This window comes from Puma concolor, chromosome B3 (genome assembly GCF_028749965.1).
Source record: "Puma concolor isolate L17-30 chromosome B3, mPumCon1.1.hap2, whole genome shotgun sequence".
NCBI lineage: Eukaryota > Metazoa > Chordata > Mammalia > Carnivora > Felidae > Puma > Puma concolor.
Window position 1 is genome coordinate 38,427,390 of NC_141672.1, and position 27,775 is coordinate 38,455,164.

General features: G+C 36.8%; 2 protein-coding genes across 1 annotated transcript in view; one reads left to right on the forward strand and one right to left on the reverse strand.

Moving 5' to 3' along the window:
• LOC147579914 (uncharacterized) overlaps nt 1–27,775 on the reverse strand; it is a 149,294-nt gene that overhangs the window by 70,950 nt on the left and 50,569 nt on the right.
• Nucleotides 1–27,775, forward strand: part of SGPP1 (sphingosine-1-phosphate phosphatase 1) — a 36,156-nt gene that overhangs the window by 976 nt on the left and 7,405 nt on the right. The window contains exon 2 of the mRNA XM_025919337.2: nt 19,825–19,914. Coding sequence (XP_025775122.2) covers nt 19,825–19,914 — 90 coding nt within the window. The remainder of the gene's footprint in view (nt 1–19,824; nt 19,915–27,775) is intronic.

The window sequence follows — 27,775 nt, forward strand, 5'->3', positions numbered from 1 at the left end:
GCTTTGGTTGAGTTTTTAAAATGGTTTTAATTCTTGTGATGCACAGAATATAATTGTAATTAAGTATGATGGTCTTACACTTAACCAAGACCCAGTTTCACCATAATGATGCCTTGCCCCAGACTAATTCTGCCAGGCTTGGGTAAAGTCTTGAGCTTTATTTACTCTGAGACAGTGTTTATAAAACCGTCGTGTAATTGCAAAACAAACATGGTCGTTCGAGGCTATGAAGAAATGAATTTTAAACGAAGGCCACTGTTTATGGAAGTGAATGGAACGCAGCCTGAGTTATCTTTTTTAGGGGTGTGGCTGCTAATTTGCTGTTGGATACAAAGTTTAATTAATCTCCTAAATCACTGATTTGTAGTATCAGTTGTTGAGCTATTACAGTATTACTGTTTCATTAGCTTTGAAAGTGCATACTTTTATTACAGTTTTTCTTAAAATCAGGGCTCTTGGTCAGACTAGTGGGTTTATAAAAATGACACGTAACGACAGCAAGGACAGCCTGACAATCAGGGATGAGTTTCTAATGGGAAATATCTTATATTTTGCCTCCTTCTTTTGGCCTCCCATTTTTCACTCTTTCATGTTACTTAGGTCTGAATACTGATTCTCTTTTTTATAGAAGCAACATTTATTCTTAGACTGCTATCTTGTTTTATCCATCTTTTAAAAATTGTAAGGAGCTTTGTTCCTACTGTAGACCAGTCCCTTAATTTAAGAATAAACTTAGTAATCATGGAGAATCTAAAGAATTAGACATCCTCAATTTTTTTTTTCCATCAGAGCACGAAATCATCTTAAATTGAGATATACTCAATTCTGTGTAAAACTCCATTATGTTAAGCTTACTCATTCCAGATTTAATTGCAGTATAATGTCTTATCCCCATGGGCACTTCTGTGCAGTACATCTCTCTTACAGTATCATGCAAAATATGTAATGTGCAGAGTAAGAATGACAGAATTACGACAGAAGAGTACCATGGACAATTATTTTTTCCTATTTAGCCAAAGGCGATATAGGTGATACTCAAAATTGTAAAATAGTGCTGCCTATTTTGCATGAAAGATAAATATCATGTTTTATTTGATCTAAATATTTTAGAATTTAAGATTGTCATTGATTTATGTTTGGCATATTTACTGGTTAGCTAATGATGTTTGTCTTATTTTCATGAGACTTTCAGGAAAAAACTGTAACCGTAGGGTCTTTTATAATTCCTCAATGAGTAGCTATGTTGCATGGTGTTACTATTAGAGTCCAAGTAAAAAAAAAAAAGTTATTTTTTGCTCACTTATTCAAAGCACGTGCTAACAGAAAGTCTGAAAACTGTACTGCTGATGATTTATGAATTGTAGATATTAGTATTGTAATATTTCAGGGTTACTTGAATTCTTAGAAAAAGCTTACATTATAGTTTTGGACAACCTAGTATGTTTAATTCAAAGTTTGAGGAATTCGTATATTGTACAATTTTATAAATTTAGCTAGACACGACTTTGAAAATCACCTACTCTCAAACTGTATTTTACATATGTGGAGACTGAACTATTAGAATTAATCTTGTAAAATTAAATTTCTTATTTTAGATTTTTTTTACTTTAAATTCGAGTAAACTTCTAAATTCGAATAATTGTTTATCTTTTGGTTATAGAAGAAAGGCTCCCTTGTATGGAAGTTCTGTGTTTATAAATGTTTTTAATGACCTAGTATGAAAAACAAAATGCTCTTTTACTTTTTACTTTTTTTTATGTTTACTTTTGAGAGAGAGAGAGACAAAGGTGAGTGGGAGAGGGGCAGAGAGAAAGAGAGAGAGACACAGAATCCAAAGCAAGCTCCAGGCTCTGAGCTGTCAGCACAGAGCCCGTCGCCGGGCTCAAACACATGAACTGTGAGATCATGACTTGAGCCAATGTCTGATGCTCAATTGACTGAGCCACCCAGGCGCCCCAACTTTTTTACTCTTTAAAAAAATCCTGTTATAATTGAAAACAAAAGTACCTTCCTTTGCTTAAGCTGTTTTGGTCCTACTCTCTGTCAGTATTGTAGTAGTTTGGAGGCTTATATTTTCAGGAGTGTGTAATGAAAAAACGATACTGGAAACTGGGGTAAGAATTAAGCAATGAAAGCCTGGTGTTTTTCTAATTAATAGTAGTTTGGGTTGATAGTCCTGTCTATCTGCTGGGCCCCTAGTGCTTATTCAGGACAAGTGTGGTTATTTCTATATGCCTGGGATGCTGAAACATCTCTGGAAACAGTTCTCTCACATACCATCCTTTTGGTGTGGAATAACTGCTCCCTGCCAATTAATGTGAAATCAGCTTTTGAAATCTGCTCAAGATTGACTTCCTATAAAGATTATCCTTCCCCCCTCCCCCCATTTTTTGGCTGTTTAAAAAAAATTTGTTTTTAAGTTTATTTATTTTGAGAGAGACAGAGACCGTGCAAGTGGGGGAGGAGCAGAGAGAGCTGGGGAGAGAGAGAATCCCAAGCAGGCTCCATGCTGCCATTGCAGAGCCCCAAGTGGGACTTGAACTCATTAAACCTTGAGATCCTGACATGAGCCAAAACCAGGAGTCTGATGCTTAACCCACCTACCAAGTGCCCCTACACAGAGCCTTTTTATTTTTAATTAACCCCTTCTGTTTCATTAATCCTCATTTATTCTTAAAATGACCATAGACCAACAAAATTACTTCGGGCTTGTTTAAAGTGCAGGTTTCTATCCCTACTCTCAGAGATTCTGATCCATTAGCTAGCTAAGTGAGGTCTATTGCATTTTACTGAAGTTTCCCAAAGATTTTTGAGGAAAAAAAAAGTATTTTCTTAAACCCCTAATAAGTAAAATTAACTCTTGATCCTTAAAATATATTTTGTATTTCTCCAACATTGTTGTCTCACCTTTTTTGCAATTCCAGTCTTTGAATCTTTTTAAGGTATGTTATATCAAAAGAGAGATCGGAACAGTATGACTCCAAGCAGTTATTTGATACTAGAAGAATTTTTTTTCATGCTGATGCAAGATAGAAAGTGTATGGCATTTCCAGGTATTAAGTAACTTGAAATCCATTAGCCAGGATAATAATTACTGCTTTCATATTATTTGTTGGAATTTTTTTGTAGCCTGAATTGGGAAAAAATAAGAAATCAGGAGCATTAGGTATTAAGAACATGGTCCTTTGAAGAATAATCTAAAATTAAAAGTAAAGCACTCCTTTTGTACTTATTTTTGCATGTTCTTTCCAAAAATAAAAATTCTTAATTTTTAAATAATATTGCATATGAGTTCTAATTATATACTTGATTTAGTGACATTAAGAAAGTTTTAGATTAATCTCATTTTAAAAAATTGTCATCATACACTTTATAGCCAAACCCATTCCCAACTGGTCCATATGCTCTCACTAATTTTAATAATAATAATAGTAATTCTAGTGTTAACATGTATGAGGGTCAGACATTTTTTAAAACGTCTATTACCTGATTTAGTCTACTTTTATAACTTCCCAATGTTTGGTCCTACTATGAATACAAGTTTACAGATCAGGAAAGTAAGGTAGAGGAAGATTAATTTATTCAAAGTAACATAGCTAGTAAGTCTCACAGGGAAAATTTAAATCTTACAGACTTCAGGGGCACCTGGGGGGCTCAGTCTCTTAAGCGTCCAACTTTGGCTCAGGTCATGATCTCAACTGGTTCAGGTCATGATCTCATGGTCCGTCCGTGAGTTTGAGCCCAGCATCAGGCTCTGTGCTGACAGCTCAGAGCCTGGAGCCTGCTTCGGATTGTGTTACCCCTCTTTATGTCCCTCCATAGCTCATGCTCTATCTTTCTGTCTCAAAAATAAACAAACATTAGAAAAAAATTTTTAATCTTACAGACTCCAGAGCTTATGCAGAAAATTCTTTTGAAATCACACTATGTGATTTTTAAAGAATCTTTTCAATAATAAATATTTTTGAAATAGGATTGTGTCAGACTACACAAACAGCTTTTTAGGAGCTTGAGAAGCTTTTAGAAACATGCCTTGAGAAGATAATATGTGTGTATATAAACACATACAATAGCCACAAATATTTATGTTTTAAACATGTATTAAGTTGTTGACTGAAATCAGTGCTGATTTTTCTCACCCTTCCTTTTCCTCTATTTTTCTAATATAAATAAAAAATTCAGTAAATATAATAAGAGCTTTGGAAAAGAAAAACACATAAGATATTTTATTAAAATATAGTTTATTGTAAATAATAAAGATATCTGTGAGGTCATGAAAAAATAAAAGGAAGGCAAGAAAAACTACAAAAGTGGGTCAGTAATGACAAAAGCTAGAAAAGGCTTCAAGAGCCAAGGAAAACTGATCACGCTGGTAATTCTGGAAAGAAACACAGTTCATTAAAAAATCAAATTGGTTTGCTCTTTGATTTCTTTTTACCTCATATCATACTTGTGCTTGAAATGCACATTTTCCTGATTTTGTAAGCGCTTACTATTAATCCTTCCTTTAAAAATAATTGAATTTATTTGTTTGAGTAGGGAATACTTAATAGAAAATTTAATATATACATGAAAATATGAAGAGGAGAGTACATTTCTTTTCTTTTTCTATTCCAAAGCTACCAGAATCTCTTTTCCAGAAGAATTCATTGTTCTAAGTCTGTTGTTTAGCCTTCTGGAGAATCTTTACTTTTGTAGACATATATCTATATAGTTTATTTTTCATACAAATGGTAGCATACTATACTTTTCTGGACCTTGCTTTTTTCATTTAGAAATATATTGTGGGAAGATTTTCCTTTTCTTTTACCCAGCACTTAATGAGTACTAACTTTTTGTGTTTAACAGTTGTTTTAAATGCTTTACATGACTTAATTGTTTTAATCCCCCTAAAATCCTCAGAGTATTATCACCTATTTGCAGAAGAAGAAATTGAGGTAGAGGGAAATTAAGTAATTTGCTCCAGTTGACTCTTACAAGTACCTAACAGACCCTGGATTCAAACCTAGGGAGTTTAAAAGATTTTTTTTTTTTTAATCTTTATTTAGTTTTGAGAGAGACAGAGACAGAGCAAGAGCGGGAGAGGGGCAGAGATAGAGGGAGACACCGAATCTGAAGCAGGCACCAGGCTCTGAGCTGTCAGCACAGAGTCCAATGCAGGGCTTGAAATCACGAACCGCGAGATCATGACCCGAGATGAAGTCGGACGCTTAACCGACAGAGCCACCCAGGCGCCCCTAAACCTAGAGTTTAGCTGCACAATTACACTATGCTACTGTATTATATTGTCTCTCCGTGTTAGCAGTTTCCATTATATATGTGTGTGTGTGTGTGTATGTGTGTGTATATACACACACACATATATGTATATATACATTTTTTTTTAACAGTTTGAGATCAGAGCGCGAGCATGTGTGCATGCGTAAGCATGCACAAGCAGGGGACGGGCAGAAAGAGAGGAAGAGAGAGAGAATCCCAAGCAGGCTCCACACTGTCAGCATGGAGCCTGAACCGCCTGAGTGGAAGTCAGCTGCTTAACTGACTGGGCCACCCAGGCACCCCGGCACTTTCCATACTGTATAAATAGCTGTATGGATTTTTTCACATTTACATTACTTTCCAATATATTAACATAGTGTAATTTATTTAGTAGGTTGACTATTTCAGTACTGTGTATTCAAAGCTTTCTCATTTTTTTTTTTTCTATTAGATTGCTGGCATTTTACTTACTGATTTTTTTAAAATTTTTTTTCAACGTTTTATTTTTATTTTTTTAATTTTTTTTTTTATTTTTGGGACAGAGAGAGACAGAGCATGAACGGGGGAGGGGCAGAGAGAGAGGGAGACACAGAATCGGAAACAGGCTCCAGGCTGTGAGCCATCAGCCCAGAGCCTGACGCGGGGCTCGAACTCAGGACCGCGAGATCGTGACCTGGCTGAAGTCGGACGCTTAACCGACTGCGCCACCCGGGCGCCCCCTGATTTTTTTTTTTAAATTATACCTTGGGGTGTCTGGGTGGCTCACTGTTGGGAGATTGAGCCCCACATGGGGCTCTGTGCTGTGTGTGGAGCCTGCAAAGATTCTCACTCTTCTCCCTCCACCCCTCCCCTGTTTGCTTTGTGCATGCGTGCACACTCTATCTCTCTAATAAAAAAAAAAAAATTAAAAAAAATTAAACTATACCTCTTGGGTTTTCCTTTTTCTTTTTAAACTGCTGTTCTGCCTTCAAATAATGTTCTATTTCAAGTATAGCCTAAGAAGCTTGCAATGGTATACTTTCATTTACCCTCTCTCTTTTTTTTTATTATTGTTGTCATACGCTTTACATCTACATATGTTATAAAACTCACAATAATACATTTTTGTGTAATGTTCCAGCATTTCTAGAAATTTTTTTTTCTCCCCTCTTCCTCTATCTCCCTCCAAATCTTAGAAATTCAGTTTCATGTATGTTAAATTGTTTAACACTGATCACTCACAGATCACTGATGTGATGGTGATGATGATGATGATGATGAGTGCAATGTTTTTGCTCTTGGTGCTTCGTTTTAGATCATCTCTATTGCCATAACTTCCAGTTCACTGATCTTTTCTTCTGCAGTATCTGATTTTCTGGTGGACTCAAGTAGGATGGGATATATTTTCACATACTATATATTTTATATCTAGAAGCTCCAATTAGATGTTTTTTTAATCTTCCTTTTTTCCTGCTCATTATGTTATTTCTTTTACATTCTTGAATATAATATTTTATTCTATTTTTAATGTTCATTTATTTTTGAGGGGGGAGGAGGGGCAGAGAGAGAGGGAGACACAGAACTTGAAAACCGGCTCCAGTCTCCAAGCTGTCAGCACAGAACCCGACTTGGGCTTGACCTCACAAATTGTGAAATCATGACCTGAGCCAAAGTCGGATGCTTAAGCAGCTGAGCCACCCACATGCCCCTTGAGTATAAGATTAAAAAAAAAAAAAAATGAAAAAAAATTTTTTTAATGTTTATTCATTTTTGAGAGATAGAGCATGAATGGGGTAGGGGCAGAAAGAGAGGGAGACACGGAGTCCGAAGAAGGCTCCAGACTCTGAGCTGTCAGCGTCTGCGTTTGAGTCCCACATGGGGCTCAAACTCATGGACCGCGAGATCATGACCTGAGTGGAAGTTAAGTCAGACATTTAACTGACTGAGCTACCCAGACGCCCCTGAGTATAAGATTTTAGTAACTGTTTTAAAGTTCTTATCCACTAGTTTCATCATCTTTGTCATCTTTGTGTGGTTCTAATATTTCTCCTGGTTATGGATTATATTATTCTGCTTCTTTGGTAATTTTTAAGAGTTTTAGATTTTGTTGTATTCCTTTAAATAATGTTGGACTTTGTTGTGGTTACAGTTTAATGTTTTTAAGCTTGCTAGAGAGAGTCCAGAATAACCATAGGTTAGAGCTAATTTGTCCTCACTGCTAAGGCCATAAGATTCTTATTTTTTTTAAAGATTTTTTTTTTTTTTTAAATAATCTCTACACCCAACATGGGGCTTGAGTTTAAAACCCCCGAGATCAAGAGCTTGTCCTTTGTAAGGACTGAGCCAGCCAGGTGGCCCAAGCAATAACCTTCTAAAGAGTACCCAATTCCCTTAGTACTCTGCTGGGTAGGAAAGTGATTCCAGGCCTGTGTGAACTTTGGGAATTGATTGGCCTACTGTTTTCTGGTATTTTTTTCTCCCATCCTTGTGGACTTTCACCGCATGCATGCACAGATTAATACTCAGCAAACTATTTGCAGAGACCCCCTACAGATCTTCTGGACTTGTGCGATTCCTCTCTCCAGTGTTCTGTCCTGCAAACTAATAGCTGCCTTGGCCTCTGGAAATTCCAGTCTTCTTCCCCTTAACTCAGTGAGACTGCTAGACTTTGTTTTGGTTCCTCCTCCCATGCTGCAGCCTGGAAACTGCCTCCAGCAGCAACCTAGGGCTGTCGTAGGGCCCATCTCATTTGTTTCCCTTTTCTCATGAATTACGGTTCTGTGCTGCTTGTTTTCCAGTATCTGAAAATGGTTGTTTTATATAATTTGTCTCGTTTTCTGGATGTTTACAATGGAACAGCTGTACTTACAACAGTTAATCCTTTATGGGCAGAAACAAATCCTCTCACCTCTACTTACTGGTTTTTGTTTTTTATATTAAAAAATGTATTGAGATGTAATTCATGTACCATACAGTTCACCCATTTAAATTATGCAATTCAATAGCTTCCAATAGGGGTGGCTCAGTTGATGAAGCATCAGACTTTGGCTCAGGTCATGATCTCATGGTTCATGAGTGCAAGCCCCACGTTGGGCTGTGTGCTGACAGCTCAGAGTCTGGAGCTTGCTTCAAACTCTGTGTCTCCCTCTCTCTGCCCCTCCCCCACTCTTGCTCTGTGTGTGTCTCTCAAAAATAAATAAACATTAAAAAAATAAAAAAAAATACCTTTCAGTATATTCATAGAGTTGTGCAACCATCATCACAGTCAATTTTAGAACATTTTCTACCACCCAAAGGAATCCCATACTCGTAGCAGTCATTCCCCATTTCCCCCCAATTCCTAGGTAACCCTAGACAACCACTAATCCACTTTATGTCTCTATAGATTTGCCTACTCTGGACATTTCATATAAATGGGAACATACAATATTTAGTCTGTTGCTGGCTTCTTTCACTTAGCATGTTTTTTTTTTTTTATTTTTATTTTTTTCAACGTTTATTTATTTCTGGGACAGAGAGAGACAGAGCATGAACGGGGGAGGGGCAGAGAGAGAGGGAGACACAGAATCGGAAACAGGCTCCAGGCTCCGAGCCATCAGCCCAGAGCCCGACGCGGGGCTCGAACTCACGGACCGCGAGATCGTGACCTGGCTGAAGTCGGACGCTTAACCGACTGCGCCACCCAGGCGCCCCCTTAGCATGTTTTAAGATTCATCTGTATTATAGCATGTATCAGTACTTCATTCCTTTTTATTGCTAAGTAATATTCCATCAGATAGATATACCACATTTTATTTATCCTTTCATTTGCTGGTAGACATTTGGTTTTACTTTATTTTGAATAATGTTGCTATGGATATTTTTGTATAAATTTTTACATGGACATATGCTTTTGTTTCTCTTGGGTTACTTTTTGCTTTTTGAAGCCCTTTATGTTGTGTTCAAATTAGCCTTTTGTCTGTGTGTGATTTAGAAATACGTGTTCCTAAATTGTTACTTCTCTTCTGCTTTTTTGTTTTTCAAGCAGAATTATTTTCTTTTTATACGTCACTCTTTTGTTTCGTGGTTTCTAGGTTTTGTGTAATATTTAGAATAGTCTTCTACCATGATTTGTTGCAGTACTTTTATGGTTTTTGTTTTTGTTTTTTTTATGCTTAAAAGATGGCTTTGAACCATCTCTTGCTTTGAGTAAGGAATCTAAATTGATATTTCCCAATGGCACCATTTATTGAATAGTCCATTTTCCCCTGACTTTAACTGTCACCTTTTTTTTTTTTTTTAAATTTTTTTTTTTAACGTTTATTTATTTTTGAGACAGAGAGAGACAGAGCATGAATGGGGGAGGGTCAGAGAGAGAGAGGGAGACACAGAATCTGAAACAGGCTCCAGGCTCCGAGCTGTCAGCACAGAGCCCGACGCGGGCCTCGAACTCACGGACCACGAGATCATGACCTGAGCCGAAGTCGGCCGCTTAACCGACTGAGCCACCCAGGCGCCCCATCTGTCACCTTTTTTTTAAGTTCGTTTATTTATTTTGACAGAGAGAGTGCAAGTGCACACACAAATGAGCACAAGTGGAGGCAGAAAGAGAGGGAGAGAATCCCAAGCAGCTCTGTGCTATCAGCACAGAGCCCGATTGGGGGCTTGATCTCAGGAATCATGAGATCATGACCTGAGCCAAAATCAAGAGTCTGATTCTTAACTTACTGAGCCACCCAGGTGCCCCTGTATTAATCATAGATTAAATACAGGTATATATTGGGGTCTGTATCCATATTTTTTACTCCGAATTGATACATCTGCTATTTGTGTGCAAGTTCCATACTATTACATTTACTATAGCTTTATAATATTTTTTCACTTATTCTTCCTGTTTTTACTTGTTTATACAGTCTTCTGTATGTACTTTAGATTTTGTTTTTCTAGTTCCAAAAGAAAAATCCTTTTGCTGTTTTACTAAAAAGATAAAATCATACTTTCATGTTTAAATCTTTGATTTACCTTTAGTGGTTTTGGTATATGTTGTGAGAAATGGGTCTGATGTATTTTTTTCATATTGATAATTAAGCTAATACTATTTTTGAATAGTTCATCCTTTCTCCCCTTATCTGTAATCCCACTTTGTTACGTACCAAGTTTCTATAAGTGTATGGCTGTGATTCTGGGTTTTGTATTCTGTTTCACTGGTCTCTTTTATTTGTCTTTCTCTTTATCAATATCATCATTATGCTTTAATTGCTTTAGACTAAGTCTTAATATCTGTTTATGAATGTTCTCTACCATATTCTTCAAGATTGTCTTGGCTATTTTTGAGTATTTGCTTTCAATATACATCTTAGAATGAGCTCTTTAATTTCCATAAAAATCTCTGGACTTTTATTGAAATTGCAATGATTTATAAATTAATGTGGAGAGAATTGATAGCCTTACAATATTGAATTTGTCTATGAATATGGTAAATCTTTTTTTTTTTTTTTTAATGTTTATTTTTGAGAGAGCGAGACAGAGCACAAGCAGGGTAGGGTAGGGGCAGACAGAGAGGGAGACACAAAATCCGAAGCAGGCTCCAGGCCCTAAGCTGTCAGCACGGAGCCTGACATGGGGCTTGAACCCATGAACTGTGAGATCGTGACCTGAGCCAAAGTCGAATGCTTAAATGACTCAGCCACCCAGGCTCCCTGAATATGGTAAATCTTTATTTAGGTTTTCTTAAATATATTTCAATGGAGTTTTATAATTTCCTCCATATAAATCAAGTATATCTTCTGTTAGACTTGTTTGTAGTTTATGTTTTTTGTTATTGTCGTGATACCTTGTTAAAATTCAAATATAACTTTTTGTGACTGGAATATAGAAACATACTTGATTTTTATGTATTGATCATATATACAACTTTTTTCAACTCTCCATTAATTTAATAATTAGATGTATATTCTCATCTGTTCTTTATAGAGAAAAATATGTCAGCTGAGAATAATGACAAGTTTATTTCTTTTGTTGCAGTTATACATTTTTGTTGACTAAAAAGCTTTAACAATGGTAATGACATTAAATTCCATAAATATAATCATTTCATTTCTAATAAGTACTAGCCAGTCACATAAGTCCTACAGATAAGAGGGCAAATAAAACAAAAATATGGTCTGTTTGCTTGAGGGGATTAGATTGGTGTTTTAGGAAGATTCTTGTATCTATAGTGTGGAAAGTGACTAGAGAGCAGTAAGACTGGAGGCAGGGGAAGCAGACGAGGTAAGACGTTATTCCACCAGTTCAAGGGAGAGAAGATGGAGACCTACAGGAGACTATAAACAATGGCCTGCTGCCTGATTTTATATGACCTGTGAAGTATGAATGGTTTTTTTACATTTCAAATAGTTGACAAAGGCCACAAGATTATTTACTTTGTGACATGTGCAAATTATATGAAATTAATAGTTTTAGTGGCTATACATAAAGCTTTATTGGATCACAGCCGTGTCCATTCATTTATATATATCTTGTCTGTGGTGCCTTTGTGCTATGACAGGAGAATTGAGTAATTGTGACATTGACTATATAATCCACAAAGCCCAACATAGTTACTATCTGGCTCTTTACAAAAGAACTTGGCTGGCTCCTGACCTAAATAGTGTCAGTGGGAGTAGAAAGAAATGGATACATTTGAGAGATACTAAGATGTAGAATTGATAAGACATGGTGATTAATTGCAAATGACAGTAAAGAAGAAAAACAGGAGTAAAGGATTATTCCTAGATTTACTATTTGGAAAGCTGTGAAATAGTAGTGTGATTTATAGAAATTGCAGAAAGGAGCAGGAGTATGGAGGAAAATTCCATTTTAGATATGTTGAATTTGAGGTGTCTGTAAGGCTGAACTATCTGGCAGGCAATTCTGCACATGAAAGAGACCTGGAGAGGTTTGGTATCATCAGCATACCTGTGCAGAATGAAGTGATGAGAGTGGATGGTCCTGCCCTTGGAGGGTACACACAGAAGAACAGAGAGTCTAGGGAAAAACCTTTTTTTTTTTTTTTTAGTAAAAAAAATTTTTTTGATGTTTATTTATTTTTGAGAGAGAGACACAGCATGAGCAGGGAAGGGGCAGAGAGAGAGGGAGACACAGAGTGTGAAGCAGGCTCCAGGCTCTGAGCTGTCAGTACAGAGCCCGACATGAGCCTTGAACTTGTGAATTGTGAGCTTGTGACCCGAGCCAAAGTCAGATGCTTAACTGATTGAGCCACCTAGGTGCCCCCAAGGAAAAAAAACCTTTAAAGACTTCAATATTTAAGGAATGGATAGGGTAAAAAGAACCTGAAACAATCTGACAAGCAGCAGTTTGAGAGGTTTGTCTAACTAAGGTTGTGTGTGTGTGTGTGTGTGTGTGTGTGTGTGTGTGTGTGTGTTTGCGTGTAGGGCTCTAGTAACTCATTTGTACTAGAAAAAAAATTTATTTGAGGACTAGAATGGGTATCTTCTCATAGAAGTCAAAGTCAAGAAAGTGCTGCCAGGCTTCTGGAGGAATTAGAGCCAGGCCTCTAGAACACTATTAGAACTAAAGGCAATGCCGTTCATCCCTTTTCTTGGGGTTGCATGGTCTCCCATTTCTGCTTCTTTCTTCTCTCTCTGCTTTGGCACACATGTTTCAGCCTTATCCCTACTTCTACATCATTTCCAAATTCAAGCACACAACAGAGACTGACTTGCTTTCAAACTACTATCAGGAAAGAGAATCTAATTAGCCCAACCCAGCCAATGGATTTACTGCTGTAGGGCCAGGTGTCCATGCCTGACCAAGAGCTGTAGTCGGAAGAGCAGGATCATACGGTAGGAGCGTGTCTCCAGGGCCACCCTGCTGGGTCTAAGTGGGGAATATTTGCAGAAGAAAAGAGTGAAAATTGGACAATATCATAAAAAGAATATACTATAAAGGGAAGCTGCAAGTGAGAGTGTTTCTAGAAAAGGAAAGCAGTTAATATTTTTAAATGCTGCTAAAAGAACAAGCAAGATAAGCACTGAGCTTTATAGAAGACTTGGAAAATAAAAATAGGAAAAATCTAATGTTAACATTTTGGTATTTCCTTACAGTTTGAAAATAATTGGGGTCATATTATATATAGTGTTTATTCTTTTTTTTATATAATGTGTGATGGTTAATTTTATGTGTCTTTTAGCTAGGCCATGATACCCCGATTTTTGGTTAAACACTATTGTAGATGTTTCTGTGAAGATATTTTTTATATGACATTAACATTTAAATCTGTAGACTTTGAGATTACCTTCCATAATATGGGTGGGGCTTTTATCCAATCAATTGAAAGCCTTAAGAGAAAAAAGACTGTCTCCCCCCCCCCAAGGAGGAGGGGATTCTGTGCTGCTACTGTCTTTGGACTTGAGCTACATTAACTCTTTCCTAGATGTCCAGTCTGCTGGCCTACCTGCAGATTTTGGACTCTCCAGCCTCCATGATCATTGAAATAAATCCAATAATAAAGCCAATTCCTTGGAATAAATCTATCTCCATATATATGTACATATAGACCTTATTGGTTTCATTATTCTGGAGAGCTCTAATAGGTCATACTTTTTCCTTTCAGCAAACATTCCTAGAAAACATTCTTAATGAATGAAGCGCTTACATATTCTTGCAAAATAGTTTTTATATTATAGGATTGTTCTTACTATAGATATATTACCTCCATTTATAGATGAGGAAGCTGTGATGCAAAGAGCTTATGAAACTAGTGCGTTGTCCTACACCTGAAGAGGTAGGCACCTTTGGAGTAGTCAGCCTAGCTCACAACCCTCTAAAGGTCCCTCACCTTTAGGGCAACTGTATTTTCTCAAATCAGAAATTGAGTTTGGGCAGGTTTCTTCACTAAAGAAGTAAATCGAAAAACCTCCATTCACCGTGTGGACTAAAGAACAGAAAAGCTGCTACACAGAAAAGGATGTATGTAATAAGAAGAGATGGTCCTGTGACCATTTATAGTTGCAGTTTCTTCTTGAAGCTTAGCTTCCTTTTCCCTTAAGGTTCAATGACTCTGTATCCTTATAATACAGCTTCTTTTTTCTCAACATGAGTTGATTCTGTTATTTCCATTTTTCAGCGTCCCAGTAAATGCATATAGTAAATGTCTAGAACCAGATCTGTGTAGCTCCAAAAACCCGTATTTTAAACTACTACATTATAGTCAATATTAATTCATTGCTGTATGCTATATGTAATTTTATGATAAACATGTTTATATATGAATCCTTGCCCACATTTCTATGTCTTTGGTATAGAATTTTAGGAGAGAGATCACTGGGTCAAAGTATATGAACATTTAGACTTTTATGTATTGGCAAAATGCTTTCCAAAAGGGGGCATCAATTTTTATTCCACTAACAGGGTATGAGAACAAGGCAGATGTATCATTAATGTGGTATCCTAGTCATCTCTTGTTTACATATACACTATCCATTTCTTGAATTCAAAATATAATTTTTTTCTGGTGCCTGCCTTTGTCCCATATTTAAATTACTCTGACAATTTTAAATTCTGTTGAAGACAGTTCTTGTAATTGCTTTAAGGGCAAGTCATTTTATTGACTTTTTTTTCTAACTTCAATGGATGTAAATGACAAATGCCACAATATAAAAAATAATTCTGATTATGTGTGATAGTTAAGGAAACTGTATCAGTAAGAATAGAGCTGTTTGGTATAATAACTGAAGGAAATGTTTAGATAAGTGTTCTTGTAATAGACTGTGCAATGAAAAGATTAGATAGTGGTATGAAATTAAAAGCATCTAGGAGGTCATGTGATCCGTTTTCAGTTTGGTAAATTTTTATTAATTTGAAAATAACATGAAGGACTTGTGTTTCAGCTTTTTTTTTTAAAGTATTTTTTTTAATGTTTGTTTGTTTGCTTATTTATTTATTTTATTTTTAGAGAGAGGGAAAGACGGGGAGAGGCAGAGAGAAGGGGAGACACATAATCCAAAGCAGGTTCCAGGCTCTGAGCTGTCAGCACAGCTGGGGCTCAAACTCATGAACCTGACCTGGGGCTCATACTCATGAACCGTGAGATCATGACCTAGCCGAAGTCAGATGCTTAACCAACTGAGCCACCCAGGCGCCCCTTCTTTCAGCTTTTTTGGTAAGACCTAAAGATTTAAGAAAAAACCTTTTTATAAGAGGAAATAACAAATTTAGCAGATAAAGCTCAACAGTCTCTAAAAAAAAAAAAAAAAAAAAAAAAAAAGAGAGAGAGAGAGAGAGAGAAAGAAAAATAGAAGCTAGGAACCACTACCAAACTTAAAATTACTATTTGTATAGTGATAAAAGTGTAAAGTAACAAGCACAGTAAATTGGAAGACATCAGAATAGACCACTGGAATATAATACTAAATGTTATTTGGCATCTCTGCATCTGTTTCTTTATCTGTAAAGAGAGGAGAGGGTGGGGGAATTAATGTCTTCAATATCCCTTTTGCCTCTAAGTAAGTAAAGTTTGTACCTAGCCTCCATTCTAAGAAAAACTATCTCAGTGATAATCTGCTTTATCCTAGGGATACACAAGGAATTAAACAACACACTTTATACATGAAGGACAGCTTAGTAAATAGTGGTTAAGAGCTTAGACTTCGGAATTAGACTCTCAATGTTTGAATGTCAGCTCCATACCTTAATACCTATTTAATCTGAGACCTCTTTTTTCCTCAGTTTCCTTTAAATTAGAATACCTACCTCATAGGGTTGTTCTGATGATTAAATGAGCTAATATTTATAAAGCTCTTAGGATAGTGCCTGGTACATAGTAAGTTTTATGTTCAGTAAAATTATTTAATCTACTAACCCTTCAGTAAAGAACAAATTGACATGTATTTGTTCTAATGTCACTTTTGGCTTTTAAAAAATCCAGACAGTTTATTTGTCAGAAATAACGGATTGGGTTGGGTAGGAATTAGGGGTAGAGAGTGACAGTCAAGGGAAGGACAGAACAACAAATATGTGTATATCAGAAGTGAGAGAAAGGTTGGTTAGATTGTTATCACAAAGAGAAAGAGGAAGATGACTTTTTTAAAAATAGAAACGAGGGCTCTTACGGACTTTTACAGAATTGCTAAATTTGCCAATGTGGAGAAGACAACTTGAGTTTCCCATGACAATGCCTTTTGCATTTTGAAAATTACTGTATTTAATTGCTCCCATTCCACTTACTGTCCCAAGTGCTAAAGCAGCTCAAGAAGAGCTATTGCCGCCCCAGACTAGATTTGCTCCCAACCCTGGAGATTTGAATAGGGATTTCTTAAAAAACAAATCTCCACAGAATCCATATTAGAGAACTGGAGAAATTCTCTGGGGCCTTGTAGCAAGTAGGGCTAGATTATCCAAGAGACAATTAGATAAAAAAATTCTTTGACAGATTGGAATTGGAATAAAGTAATGAATTGGAAACTGCCTGGAAGACTGAATTTATAAGTTCCTGTTGTTTCTACTCTGGTTTCCAAAGAGGGAATCAGGAATTTTTTGTCTTGTTTCTAATCTTGGGAAACCTTTTACTTTTTCACCATTGAGTACATTAGCTGTAGGTAGTTCATAAATGCCCTTTATCATGTTGAAGAAATTCCCTTCTTTCCTAGTTTTTTAAATCCTTTTATTATGAAGGATGATCATGTATATTTTTTTCTTAATTCTATTAATACAGTATATTACATTGATTTTTCTTTGTTGAACCACCCTTGCATTTCTGTGATAGATCCCACTTGGTCATGGTGTGTAATATTTTCCCCTTCCACCCCCCAGTGTATAATATATTTTTGAAAATTTTTATTTATTGAGGTGCCTGGGTGGCTCTGTTGGTTAGGCATTGGCCTGGCTGTTGGTTAAGCATCGGACTCTTGGGTTTGGCTCAGGTCATGATCTCACAGTTTCATGAGTTCGAGCCTGGCTGGCAGCATGGAGCCTGCTTGCTTGCTTGCCTATTTATTTAAAGTTTATTTATTCATTTGGGGGTGGGGGGAGGTTTTTATATTTCTATACAATTTAGTTACTTTGTTTTAGAAAGTGTATATTAATGTTATTTATTTAAAAAAAATTTTTAATGTTTATTTTTGAGAGAGAGGGAGACAGAGTGAGAGCAGGGTAGAGTAGGGTAGGGGCAGAGAGAGAGGGAGACAGAATCTGAAGGAGGCTCCAGGCTCTGAGCTGTCAGCACAGAGCCCAATGCGGGGCTCAAACTCACAAAGTGAGATCATGACCTGAGCTGAAATCAAGGGGAAGAGCTTGAGAAAGATTGATACTAAATATCTGGTAAAATTCACCAGTGAAACCATCCAGACTTCAGGGACTGAGGCTGATGGCAGTTTGCCTGTCTTGTGATCCATCTCAGCATGTGGCATAAATAGGGAAGAGAGAGATCACAGAATGATTGAAAGTGGCATAAGTCACTTTCATCACAGCTCATTGGCCAAACTAATCACATGGTCCCAATCTAACTTCAAGAGAACCCAAAAATGTAGAGGAGCATAAGGAATATTTGATGAACATTAATGTTTCAACACCTGTTCTCCTTTTATTTCTCCAATGTAATGAATACATTTTATTATGTTATTAATATATTTTCTATAATATATAATTTATATATATTTAAATATCATATAATTTGCATATTTTGTGTTTACTATTTAGTGCCTTCCCCTCAGCAAAAGCATAAGCTTATTCTCCTAGAAAATCACACTGCTTACCATTTCTTGCCTATAAGCCTTTGCTCACAGTGTTCCTACTGTGATGCTTTTTATCTTTTTTGCCCTGTACTCCTTTTTCCTAAAGGTGAAATCCTACTTATTTCTCAGGACAACTTGGATCTTAACTTTATCTGGATGACTTTGCTAACATCTTTAAGTTAAGTGCTCATCCCTTAGACTCCTCTGAATTTTTAGTATACTGTCATAGCACTTACCTCATTATATAGTTACATGTCTGTCTGCCCCATCAACCAAGTTCCTCATGTATGTGGAAGAATGACTGGAGACATAGGTAGAGCCTAGAAAAGAAACTAGGAGGATCTGAATAAGGGCAGTTTAAGTAGAGTGGAGAAGAGATGATAGAATCAAGAAATATTTAGAAGGTAAAATCAGCAAGACTTGATTATTTGTTGAATATGAAAGGTAAGGAAAGAATCAAGGATAATTCATGTTTCTCATTTAAGTTTGTTATGTATATTATGAAGTTTCCAAGTGAAATAGAGAATATGAGAGGGGGAACAAGTTTGGGTGGTAGGATGATGACATTGGTTTGAAGTATAGTGAGTTTAACTCCATAGAGACCTCAAGGTGAAGACACATGCAGGAGATGGCTGTATGGTTCTTAACCCAAGGAAACAGATAGGTCTTCAGCTTGCAAAGTAGTAGTTAAAAAATAAGAAAAGCAGAGACTACCAATAAGTACTAAGGGCAAAATCCTTATGTATGTATGTATGTATGTATGTATGTATGTATGTATTTATGCTAGTGTTCGAGGAACAGGAACAGAAAGATACGCTCTTGTGCGGGAAACACCGAAAAAACCAAAGATGGTGAAAGAGGAACCAAGAGAATGTGATACTGTAGATATCAAGGGTGTTTAGACTTTCAGGGAAGTGGTGGCTATGTCAAATGCAGTAGAGAAGTCAAATCAAAACAAGTACGTACCAAATCTTTACCAGTCTTCTTGCAGTCTTAATTAATTCCCTTCTTTCAACCCCACTTGTTATTGAGCCATGTTGATTTCCTATTGGATTGAACCACGTTGGCTTCAATTTTATGGAGAAATTTCCAATTATAGGGTGTTAACTGCCTCAGATGTGCCCCCCTCCTTCTTCCTTCACAAACTTGCCACCATGGCCATCCATTGTTTGCTCCTTCTCTCTAATATAAGGAGATTCAAAGCCAACTCTTAACATTAGTGCCCTTGATACCAAGAGTTGTCTATATTTTATTGTTTTCCCTTTTTAAGACTTTCTGATCCCAGTATCCCCCCAAGATTTTTCTCAAAAAGGTTACCATTTGAAATTTTAGTGGAGGGGCAGAAGTGGGAAACAAATGACAAGTTGTTGAATATTGAATAGAAGATGGTGAAATATCAACAGAAACTACAAGTAGCAGTCACTGATGGAACTGAGAGGGAGATACTGCTCAGTTCTTCTATGCAGGGAAATGAAGGACACTTACAGGGATCAGAGTCAAGCGCTATTCCAGAGGTATTTCATTTTGGAGCCACATGAAAAATATGTCTCCTCCCTATTTTTCTTCCTCTGCAGCATGCTGGTGATTAAGTCTTTACCGGAGAAATGAAAATGAGCCAGTTTTCACAATGAAGAGTTGTAGAAACACCAGATTTCATTCATTTGTTCAATTATGCAAAAGTTAAAATCATGCAAAACTTTTTCTTAAATGTCAGCTATGTGCCATGCTTAGTGTCAGGTGCTAGGAATACAATGGGGAGTAAAAACACATAGTTCTTGTTTTTGTGGAGTTCTGTGGTATAGTGATATGTTTTTTATTTCCTTGTTTATATTTAACCTAATTTATATAACCCATTTTACTTTTTTTTCCCCTTTAGTATCCTCTTCTATGTGGACTGATTCTTATTCCTTGCTGGTGTTCTCTAGTTTGCCTAAGTAGAATTTACATGGGAATGCACTCCATTCTGGTAAGGAAAATTTGTGTTCACAGTGCTTTATTTTTCTCTGAAAATGACAGGCTATTTTATAGTTTTTAATCATTTTCAAACTTACAAGAAACCTGAGAAAATATTACTGTAAATCTTCTTTGTTTTGCAAAAAATATATATATTAACATATTGTTTTGTGGGCATTTAATGTAGTAATTGTATTTTTTAGAAACCGTTCCCAACAATCACAAATAACCAAGTATTATGTTCAGGATAAGGAATAAGGTTTCTCCCGTCTTCCAGTCTCCATTTGATTTTCCTTCTTACGGTCTTTTGTGCCTCTCCACCAGAGTCAAAGCAGCAATGTGAATATAGACATCAATGCGAGCTCTACTCAGTAGTGAACACCCACTGACTAGAAACAACATGAACTTAAACCATCCTGGTGCCACTTGTATTTACATATTAAACTCTAGTTTTCTTCTTTTCCCCGATGGTACTTTAGGGCTTCCAACAGTTACTTTATTTTAAGAATGCTATTCAGTTTGAAAAGCACCAGCACAGGGACCCTCTACTCTTTAGCCACAACTACTCACCTCCCTTTCTCCCCTGCCCATTGACATTCTAGCTTGCACCATCTCATCACCAGAGGACTGTAACAGCTTTTGAATTAGTAGCCCTACTTCCAGTCTGACCACATTCCATACGGTGTCTAGCCTCCTGTTGTAGTTTACTTCCAAAGCACAAACATGATGCCATACTGAATGACTTGTTTCCTCGAATGTAATTGGTGTCTCTTACCTCGATACCTTTAGGAAAGTTGTAACTTCTGCTTGGAATACCCGTTTCCCTTTGTCTAGCTAACTATCCATTCTTCAGGATTCACAAAAAGTGTTCTTATCTCCTAAAAGCCTTGTTACATTCCCCATCTTGCCTTTCTCTAGACTGGCTAGATGACCTTTCTCCCAGAGCATCTTGAGCATAATTCTGGCACAACTACAACTTCTTTTTTCCTTGTCTGTCACCCCCACTAGAAAATAAGCAACATAAGAAAAGTAACTCTATGTTCCCTCACTATCCCTTGCATCTAGTGTAGTGTCTCTTACTGCACTCTATGAATGTATTATGTATTTAGTGGATAAAGGATCAGAAAAAAGTGGAGAAATATGAACTAATTCATGTGATCAAAAAATTTATAACTGGCTATATCAAATTTTTCTTGTCCTTTGCAACAATTTAACACTTTTAGAATTTTCTACTCATGAAAGTATCTAATTAGTTTCATAGCTGTAGAAATATTGGGTTTCTATTTCTTAACTTGGATTGCTTGCCTCCAGTAGCTGCCCCTTCACTAGTAAATTTCCACAAGTCCCAAATACTATTTTAATAAGCAAATTATTTATGTTCAACTTTTTATAATTAATTGTATTAATACAAATTGTGAATTTACATATCATTTTCTTTCTGATTAATCTCTACTAATTTTATAACCCTCAGTATCATTTAAAAAAAAATTTTTTTTTTTAGCGTTTATTTATTTTTTGAGAGACAGAGAGAGAAAGAGTGTAAGCAGGGGAGGGGGAGAGAGAGAGGGAGACACAGAATTCGAAGGAGGCTCCAGGCTCTGAGCTGTCAGCACAGAGCCCGACGCGGGGCTTGAGCTCACAAACTGTGAGATCATGACCTGAGCTGAAGTTGGACGCTTAACTGACTGAGCGACCCAGGTGCCCCCAGTATCCGATTTTTATATCATATCTAGCATTTGTCACAAGAAAATGTTACCCATTTCTGTGCCTTGTTAATGATTCTCTTCCAACTACAAAAGTTAGTAATATTGCTCCTAAAAATTTACCAAATGGTTATGTATCTTTGAGTGATAAAAAATGGATCCCTGATATTTCTGGAAGATAAAGCTATTAGATATTACCCTTAGGTTTATTATCGTAATAAAAAGGGGAATAAGAATCTGATTATATTTAATATACTTTCTAAAAGATGTGCTTTTGGGGCTCCTGGGTGGCTCAGTTGGTTAAGTGTCTGATTCTTGGTTTCAGTTCAGGTCATGATCTCACAGTTCGTGAGTTCAAGCCTCACATCGGGCTCCATGCTGACAGGACAGAGCCTGCTTGGAATTCTCTCTCTCCCTTTCTCTCTGCCCCTCCTCTGCTTGCTCTACCTATCTCTCTCAAAATGAATAAATAAACTTAAAAAATTAAAAAAAATTAAAAATAATAAAAGATGTGTTCTTTAAAAACATGTTTAGTGGATTGATCAAACATTCAAGCTGAGTTCAGTTCAGTTTTTATATACTGGACTTCTGTTTTTGAATCAGCTGACCTAAAAACAATATTGATGTATTATTTTTCAAATCATGAGTCTGATAATCCTAGTCCTTTATTCAAAAACCTTCTTGTCGGGGCACCTGGGTGGCTCAGTCGGTTAAGCATCCGACTTCAGCTCAGGTCACGATCTCGCAGTCCGTGAGTTTGAGCCCTGTGTCGGGCTCTGGGCTGATGGCTCGGAGCCTGGAGCCTGCTTCCGATTCTGTGTCTCCCTCTCTCTCTGCCCCTCTCCCGTTCATGCTCTGTCTCTCTCTGTCTCAAAAATAAATAAACGTTAAAAAAAAAAATTAAAAAAAAAAACAAAAAACAAAAACCTTCTTGTCCCATAGAATGTTTCATCAATTTTATTCAGACTAGCTACTGAATTTTATTATGTGTAGTATTACAAATTTTTGTTTTCCTTTTATTTTTTATTTTATTTCTTTTTAAAAGTAAAATCATGAGTAATGTGCAGACGTTACAAACTATGATCCTGTGTTATAACCACAATTATTCCTAATAAGAAATACATTGCTTATTATTTGATAGTTGATGGATGAAACTATACCTATAATGAATCCCTCCCTTTCTTACATTATGGATCTAATATATTCCCACAATTTTCACTTTTTCCTATATTTTAATATTTCAGTAATTACCTTCATTTTGAATTATTTTCTATTTATTTATTTTGAGAGAGAGAGAGAGAGGGAGGGAGGGAGGGAGAGGGGTGGGGGGGGGCAGAAAGAGAGGGAGAGAATCACAAGCAGGCTCCATGCTGTTAGCACAGAGCTCTTCGTGGGGCTTGATCTCATGAAACTTGAGATCATGACTTGAGCTGAAATCAGGAGTCTGATGCTTGACTTCCTGAGCCACCCAGGTGCCCTTTTAACTATTTTCTTGATCATAGTTTGTATCTTTACTATTTATTGTGAAATTAGTATGGAGCTATAGGCAGTGTATGCCCTACAAGTTGCTAATAGGTGCTTAGATACCTATTATTATTAAGTGGATGTCTTCATTAACACAAGAAGAGGCTTCTTGTGTTATTTATCATTTATTCTAAATGATTTATAATGAACACTTCATTCAGTATTTTCCATAAGTTCTGTATGTTTTTGTTACAACACAAAGAGCAACAGCTTAGTTTATTTTCAACATCCGCCTACTTTCCTAAATTGATTTTCTTACTTCCAAGAAAAGTATAGAGGAGTTACTACATCTATTTAGTTGTTATAAACCTAGCTCTCAAAATTTAAATTCATGGGGTGCCTGGGTAGCTCAGTCGGTTAAGTGTCCCACTCTTGGTTTCAGCTCAGGTCATGATCTCATGGTTCTTGGAATTGAGCCCCCCATCAGGCTCTGTGCTGACAGTATGGAGCCTGCTTGGGATTCTCTCCTCCCTTTCCCTGACCTTCCCTGGCTCACGTGTGTGGATGCAGTCTCTCTCTCTAAATAAATAAACTTAAAAAATATTAAATTCATAAAACCACAGGCCATTTTTTAAGTTACTGGACTGGGTACTTGTCAAACTACTGTTTTGTTTCTGTGTTAGTAAAATTATGAATATATTGTAAATCCATGTACCCAAAATTTTCCAAACAGTTTTATGTGTCTATATGTGTAAAGTCTTTTTAGAAAGATATTATGAGATTATAAAGTAGTAAGTATACCTCAAACCCATTTCTATAAGAAGAAATAAAATCAAACCAACCATATACACACACAAAAAAACCCAAAAATCCAAAAACATGTTAGAGAGAAAGATCTAGAGCAATAAACATTGAGAGTTTTAATAGTAACTGTACCTGGGTAATAACTGCTTATTGGGGCACCTGGGTGACTCAGTCAGTTAAGCGTCCAACTTTGGCTCAGGTCATGATCTCATGATTTGCCTTTCAAGCCCTGCATTAGGCTCTGTGCTGACAGCTCAGAGCCTGAAGCCTGCTTCAGATTCTGTGTCTTCCTCTCTCTCTGCCCCTCCCCTGCTCACACTCTGTCTCTGTCGCTCAAAAATGAATAAAATGTAAAAAAAAAAAACCACCACCACCTACTTGTTATTATTTGTATTTTCTAGTTTTCCTATAATGATCGCGTATTAAATCTGAATTTTAATTAAAGGTAAATATTCCAAAATCTGTCCTTAATAGTGCACTTATAGTAGTATATTAGCATATTGAAATAAGAAGCAGGACACCTAAAATATGTTATAATTGAGGTGCCTGGTGGCTCAGTCGGTTGAGCGTCCAACTCTTGATTTTGGCTCAGGTCACAATCCCAGGGTCATGGGATCGAGCCCCCATGTCGATTCTCTCGATCTCATGAAGATTCTCTCTCTCTGCCTCTGCCCCTCTCCCCCACTTGTGCATGTACTCTCTCTCTCAACATAAAATAAAATAAAATAAAATAAAATAAAATAAAATAAAATATTATAATTGAAAACACCCCAGCAACTCACTAGGATATCATAGGAGCCTGGAATTCTAATCTCAGCAAATCACCAGCCTCTCTAGATCTATTTCCTGATCGGAAGAAATGAAAAGGGTAAAAGTTTAGACTTTATATGTAATAAATCTGTGTTGAATTTATGGTACTTGATACCTTCTTCCTTCCATAAATTTGATAACCTTGAATATTCCATTCAAATGTGTAATTATCTATTAACTTTGAGGGAATATTAAGTTATCTGTGATTAGTATCTAAAATTATGTGCTGGGGCGCCTGGGTGGCGCAGTCGGTTAAGCGTCCGACTTCAACCAGGTCACGATCTCGCGGTCCGTGAGTTCGAGCCCCGCGTCAGGCTCTGGGCTGATGGCTCAGAGCCTGGAGCCTGTTTCCGATTCTGTGTCTCCCTCTCTCTCTGCCCCTCCCCCGTTCATGCTCTGTCTCTCTCTGTCCCAAAAATAAATAAACTTTGAAAAAAAAAAAAAATAAAATAAAATTATGTGCTAAGGTTTTTTTTTTTTTTTAATTTGCTAATTTAAGTTCTTTTTGCTACCTTTAACATTAACTTTCCTTTATTACATACTTTGTGCTGTAATGCTTAAAACCACTTAGTGTACATTTTAATGTCATACATTAAATTGACATCACAGTTATAGCTAGCATGTTTATGCCCTGAATTAATTCCTTCCTTCCTTCTGGTTCTGTTGCTTGGAAGTTCAGTTTGCCCTTACTATTTTTTTAAGTTTATTTATTTATTTTGAGAGAGAGCAAGCAGGGGAGGGGCAGAGAGAGAGAATCCCAAGCGGGCTCTGCACTGACAGGAGAGCCCGACATGGGGCTCGAACTCATGAACTACGAGATCATGATCTGAGCCCAAACCAAGAGTCAGATGCTTAACCAACTGAGACACCTAGGTGCCTCAGTTTGCCCTCACTATTCAGGATAATATAAATAACTAATAATCAGAAAGGGAGGTAAATTTGTATAGAGTCTTGAAACAATCTAGTTTAATATTCATGGAGCTCTACAAAAAAAATTGAGGACAACAAATTTTGGATATTTTGTGTCATACCGAAATATATTTCTAGAATTATAATTGTTTTGAATTATTTTTAAGAATTCTTAACGTGATCAAATGTAGGGGCACCTGGCTGGCTCAGAGAAGTGTTACTCTTGATCTCAGGGTTGTGAGTTCAAGCCCCATTTTGGGTGTAGAGATTACTTAAATAAAGAATAAATTAAAACTTAAAAAAAAATAGGGGGTGCCTGGGTGGCTCATTTGGTTAGGCGTCCAACTCGATTTCGGCTTGGGTCAAGATCTCACACTTCTTGAGATCAAGCCCCACATTGGGCTCTGTGCTGACAGTGCAGAGCCTGCTTGGTATTCTAAATCCCAATAAAGAAATAAACATGAAAAAAACTTTAAAAAGTGGTCAAATGTAGGAATGTCTTTAAAAGTCATTTAATTGATTAAGTTTTTCATTTTCTTTTTTTAAAAAAATTTTTTTTCAACGTTTTTTATTTATTTTTGGGACAGAGAGAGACAGAGCATGAACGGGGGAGGGGCAGAGAGAGAGGGAGACACAGAATCGGAAACAGGCTCCAGGCTCCGAGCCATCAGCCCAGAGCCCGATGCAGGGCTCGAACTCACAGACCGCGAGACGTTACCTGGCTGAAGTCGGACGCTTAACCGACTGCGCCACCCAGGCACCCCAAGTTTTTCGTTTTCTAAAGTACTATAAGCAGGCGCCTGGGTGGCTCAGTCGGTTAAGCGTCCGACTTCGGCTCAGGTCACGATCTCATGGTCCGTGAGTTCGAGCTCCACGTCGGGCTCTGTGCTGACAGCTCAGGGCCTGGAGCCTGTTTCAGATTCTGTGTTTCCCTCTCTCTCTGACCCTCCCCTGTTTATGCTTTGTCTCTCTGTCTCAAAAATAAATAAACATTAAAATAAATAAATAAAGTACTATAAGCATTTTATAGGAATGAACATCTACTTATATCTATAGTAAGAAAAAACTATAAAAAAACCAGCTAACTTCAGAGCTATTAACCCTTCCTTTCACTTAACTTTACAGTAAATTTATTATATATGGTTTTATGTAAATAACATCAATTGTCATTTAAAACTTCTAACTTGGTACACATTCTGAGAATTACAAGGCTCAGACATTTCCACATGAGCATATTCTGAAAGTTTTTGAATCAGTCATGAAATTTATTTTTTTTAATGTTAAATAAAACATTTTTGAGATGCAGGGGGGAGGGGCAGAGGGAAAGGGGGACAGAGGATCCAAAGCAGGCTCTGTGCTAACAGCAGTGAACTGGATTTGAGGCGTGAACTCATAGACTGTGAGATCATGACCTGAGCCAAAGTCAGATGCTCAATGAACTGAGCCACCCAGGTGCCCTATCATGAAATTTAAATAAGAAATAAAGCAACAGCTTCTATTCTGATAGCCAAAATTCTGTAGTTATTTCATGAGATCTGTGCCTTTAATTACATCGTAGGGAAGAAAGGGTAGGATAGCAACCAAAGGACTATACCCTCATAAAAGTGTAATTCTATGGAAATTAGTGATCTGAAATATGAAGAATAGAGGTCTGACAGTCATAATTTGAGGTCTCCGTATCCACAAGTATGGTCAGAGTTTGGGTCACTTTTGGAATCTTTGAGTAACTGCAGTAAAATTCAATTAATAAGAATTCTTAGGTAACTTTTAGTATGTATCTGAGTTTTCATGGAAGACCTCATGTTAAAAAAATTTGAAAATTTAGTTTTTCACTCCAGTATATAATTCCTAATGCTGAATATTCATTTTTTTTCAACAAAATATATTGAGCACCTTTAATCCATCAGATTAAATACTTAGGTCTATGACATTAGTCCAGTTTTCTTTATTTAAAAACTGGCCAGGGGCACCTGGGTGGCTCAGTCAGTTAACCGTCCGACGCGTGATTTCGGCCCAGGTCATGACCTCATGGTTTGTGGGCTCAAGCCCCAGTGCGCTGACAGCATGGAGCCTGGTTGGCCTTTTCTGTCGCCCTCTCTTCCTCTCCCAAAATAAATGAATAAACATTAAAATAATGTAAAATAAAACAAAAAAATGGCTAATGTAACCATAAATTTTTATTAA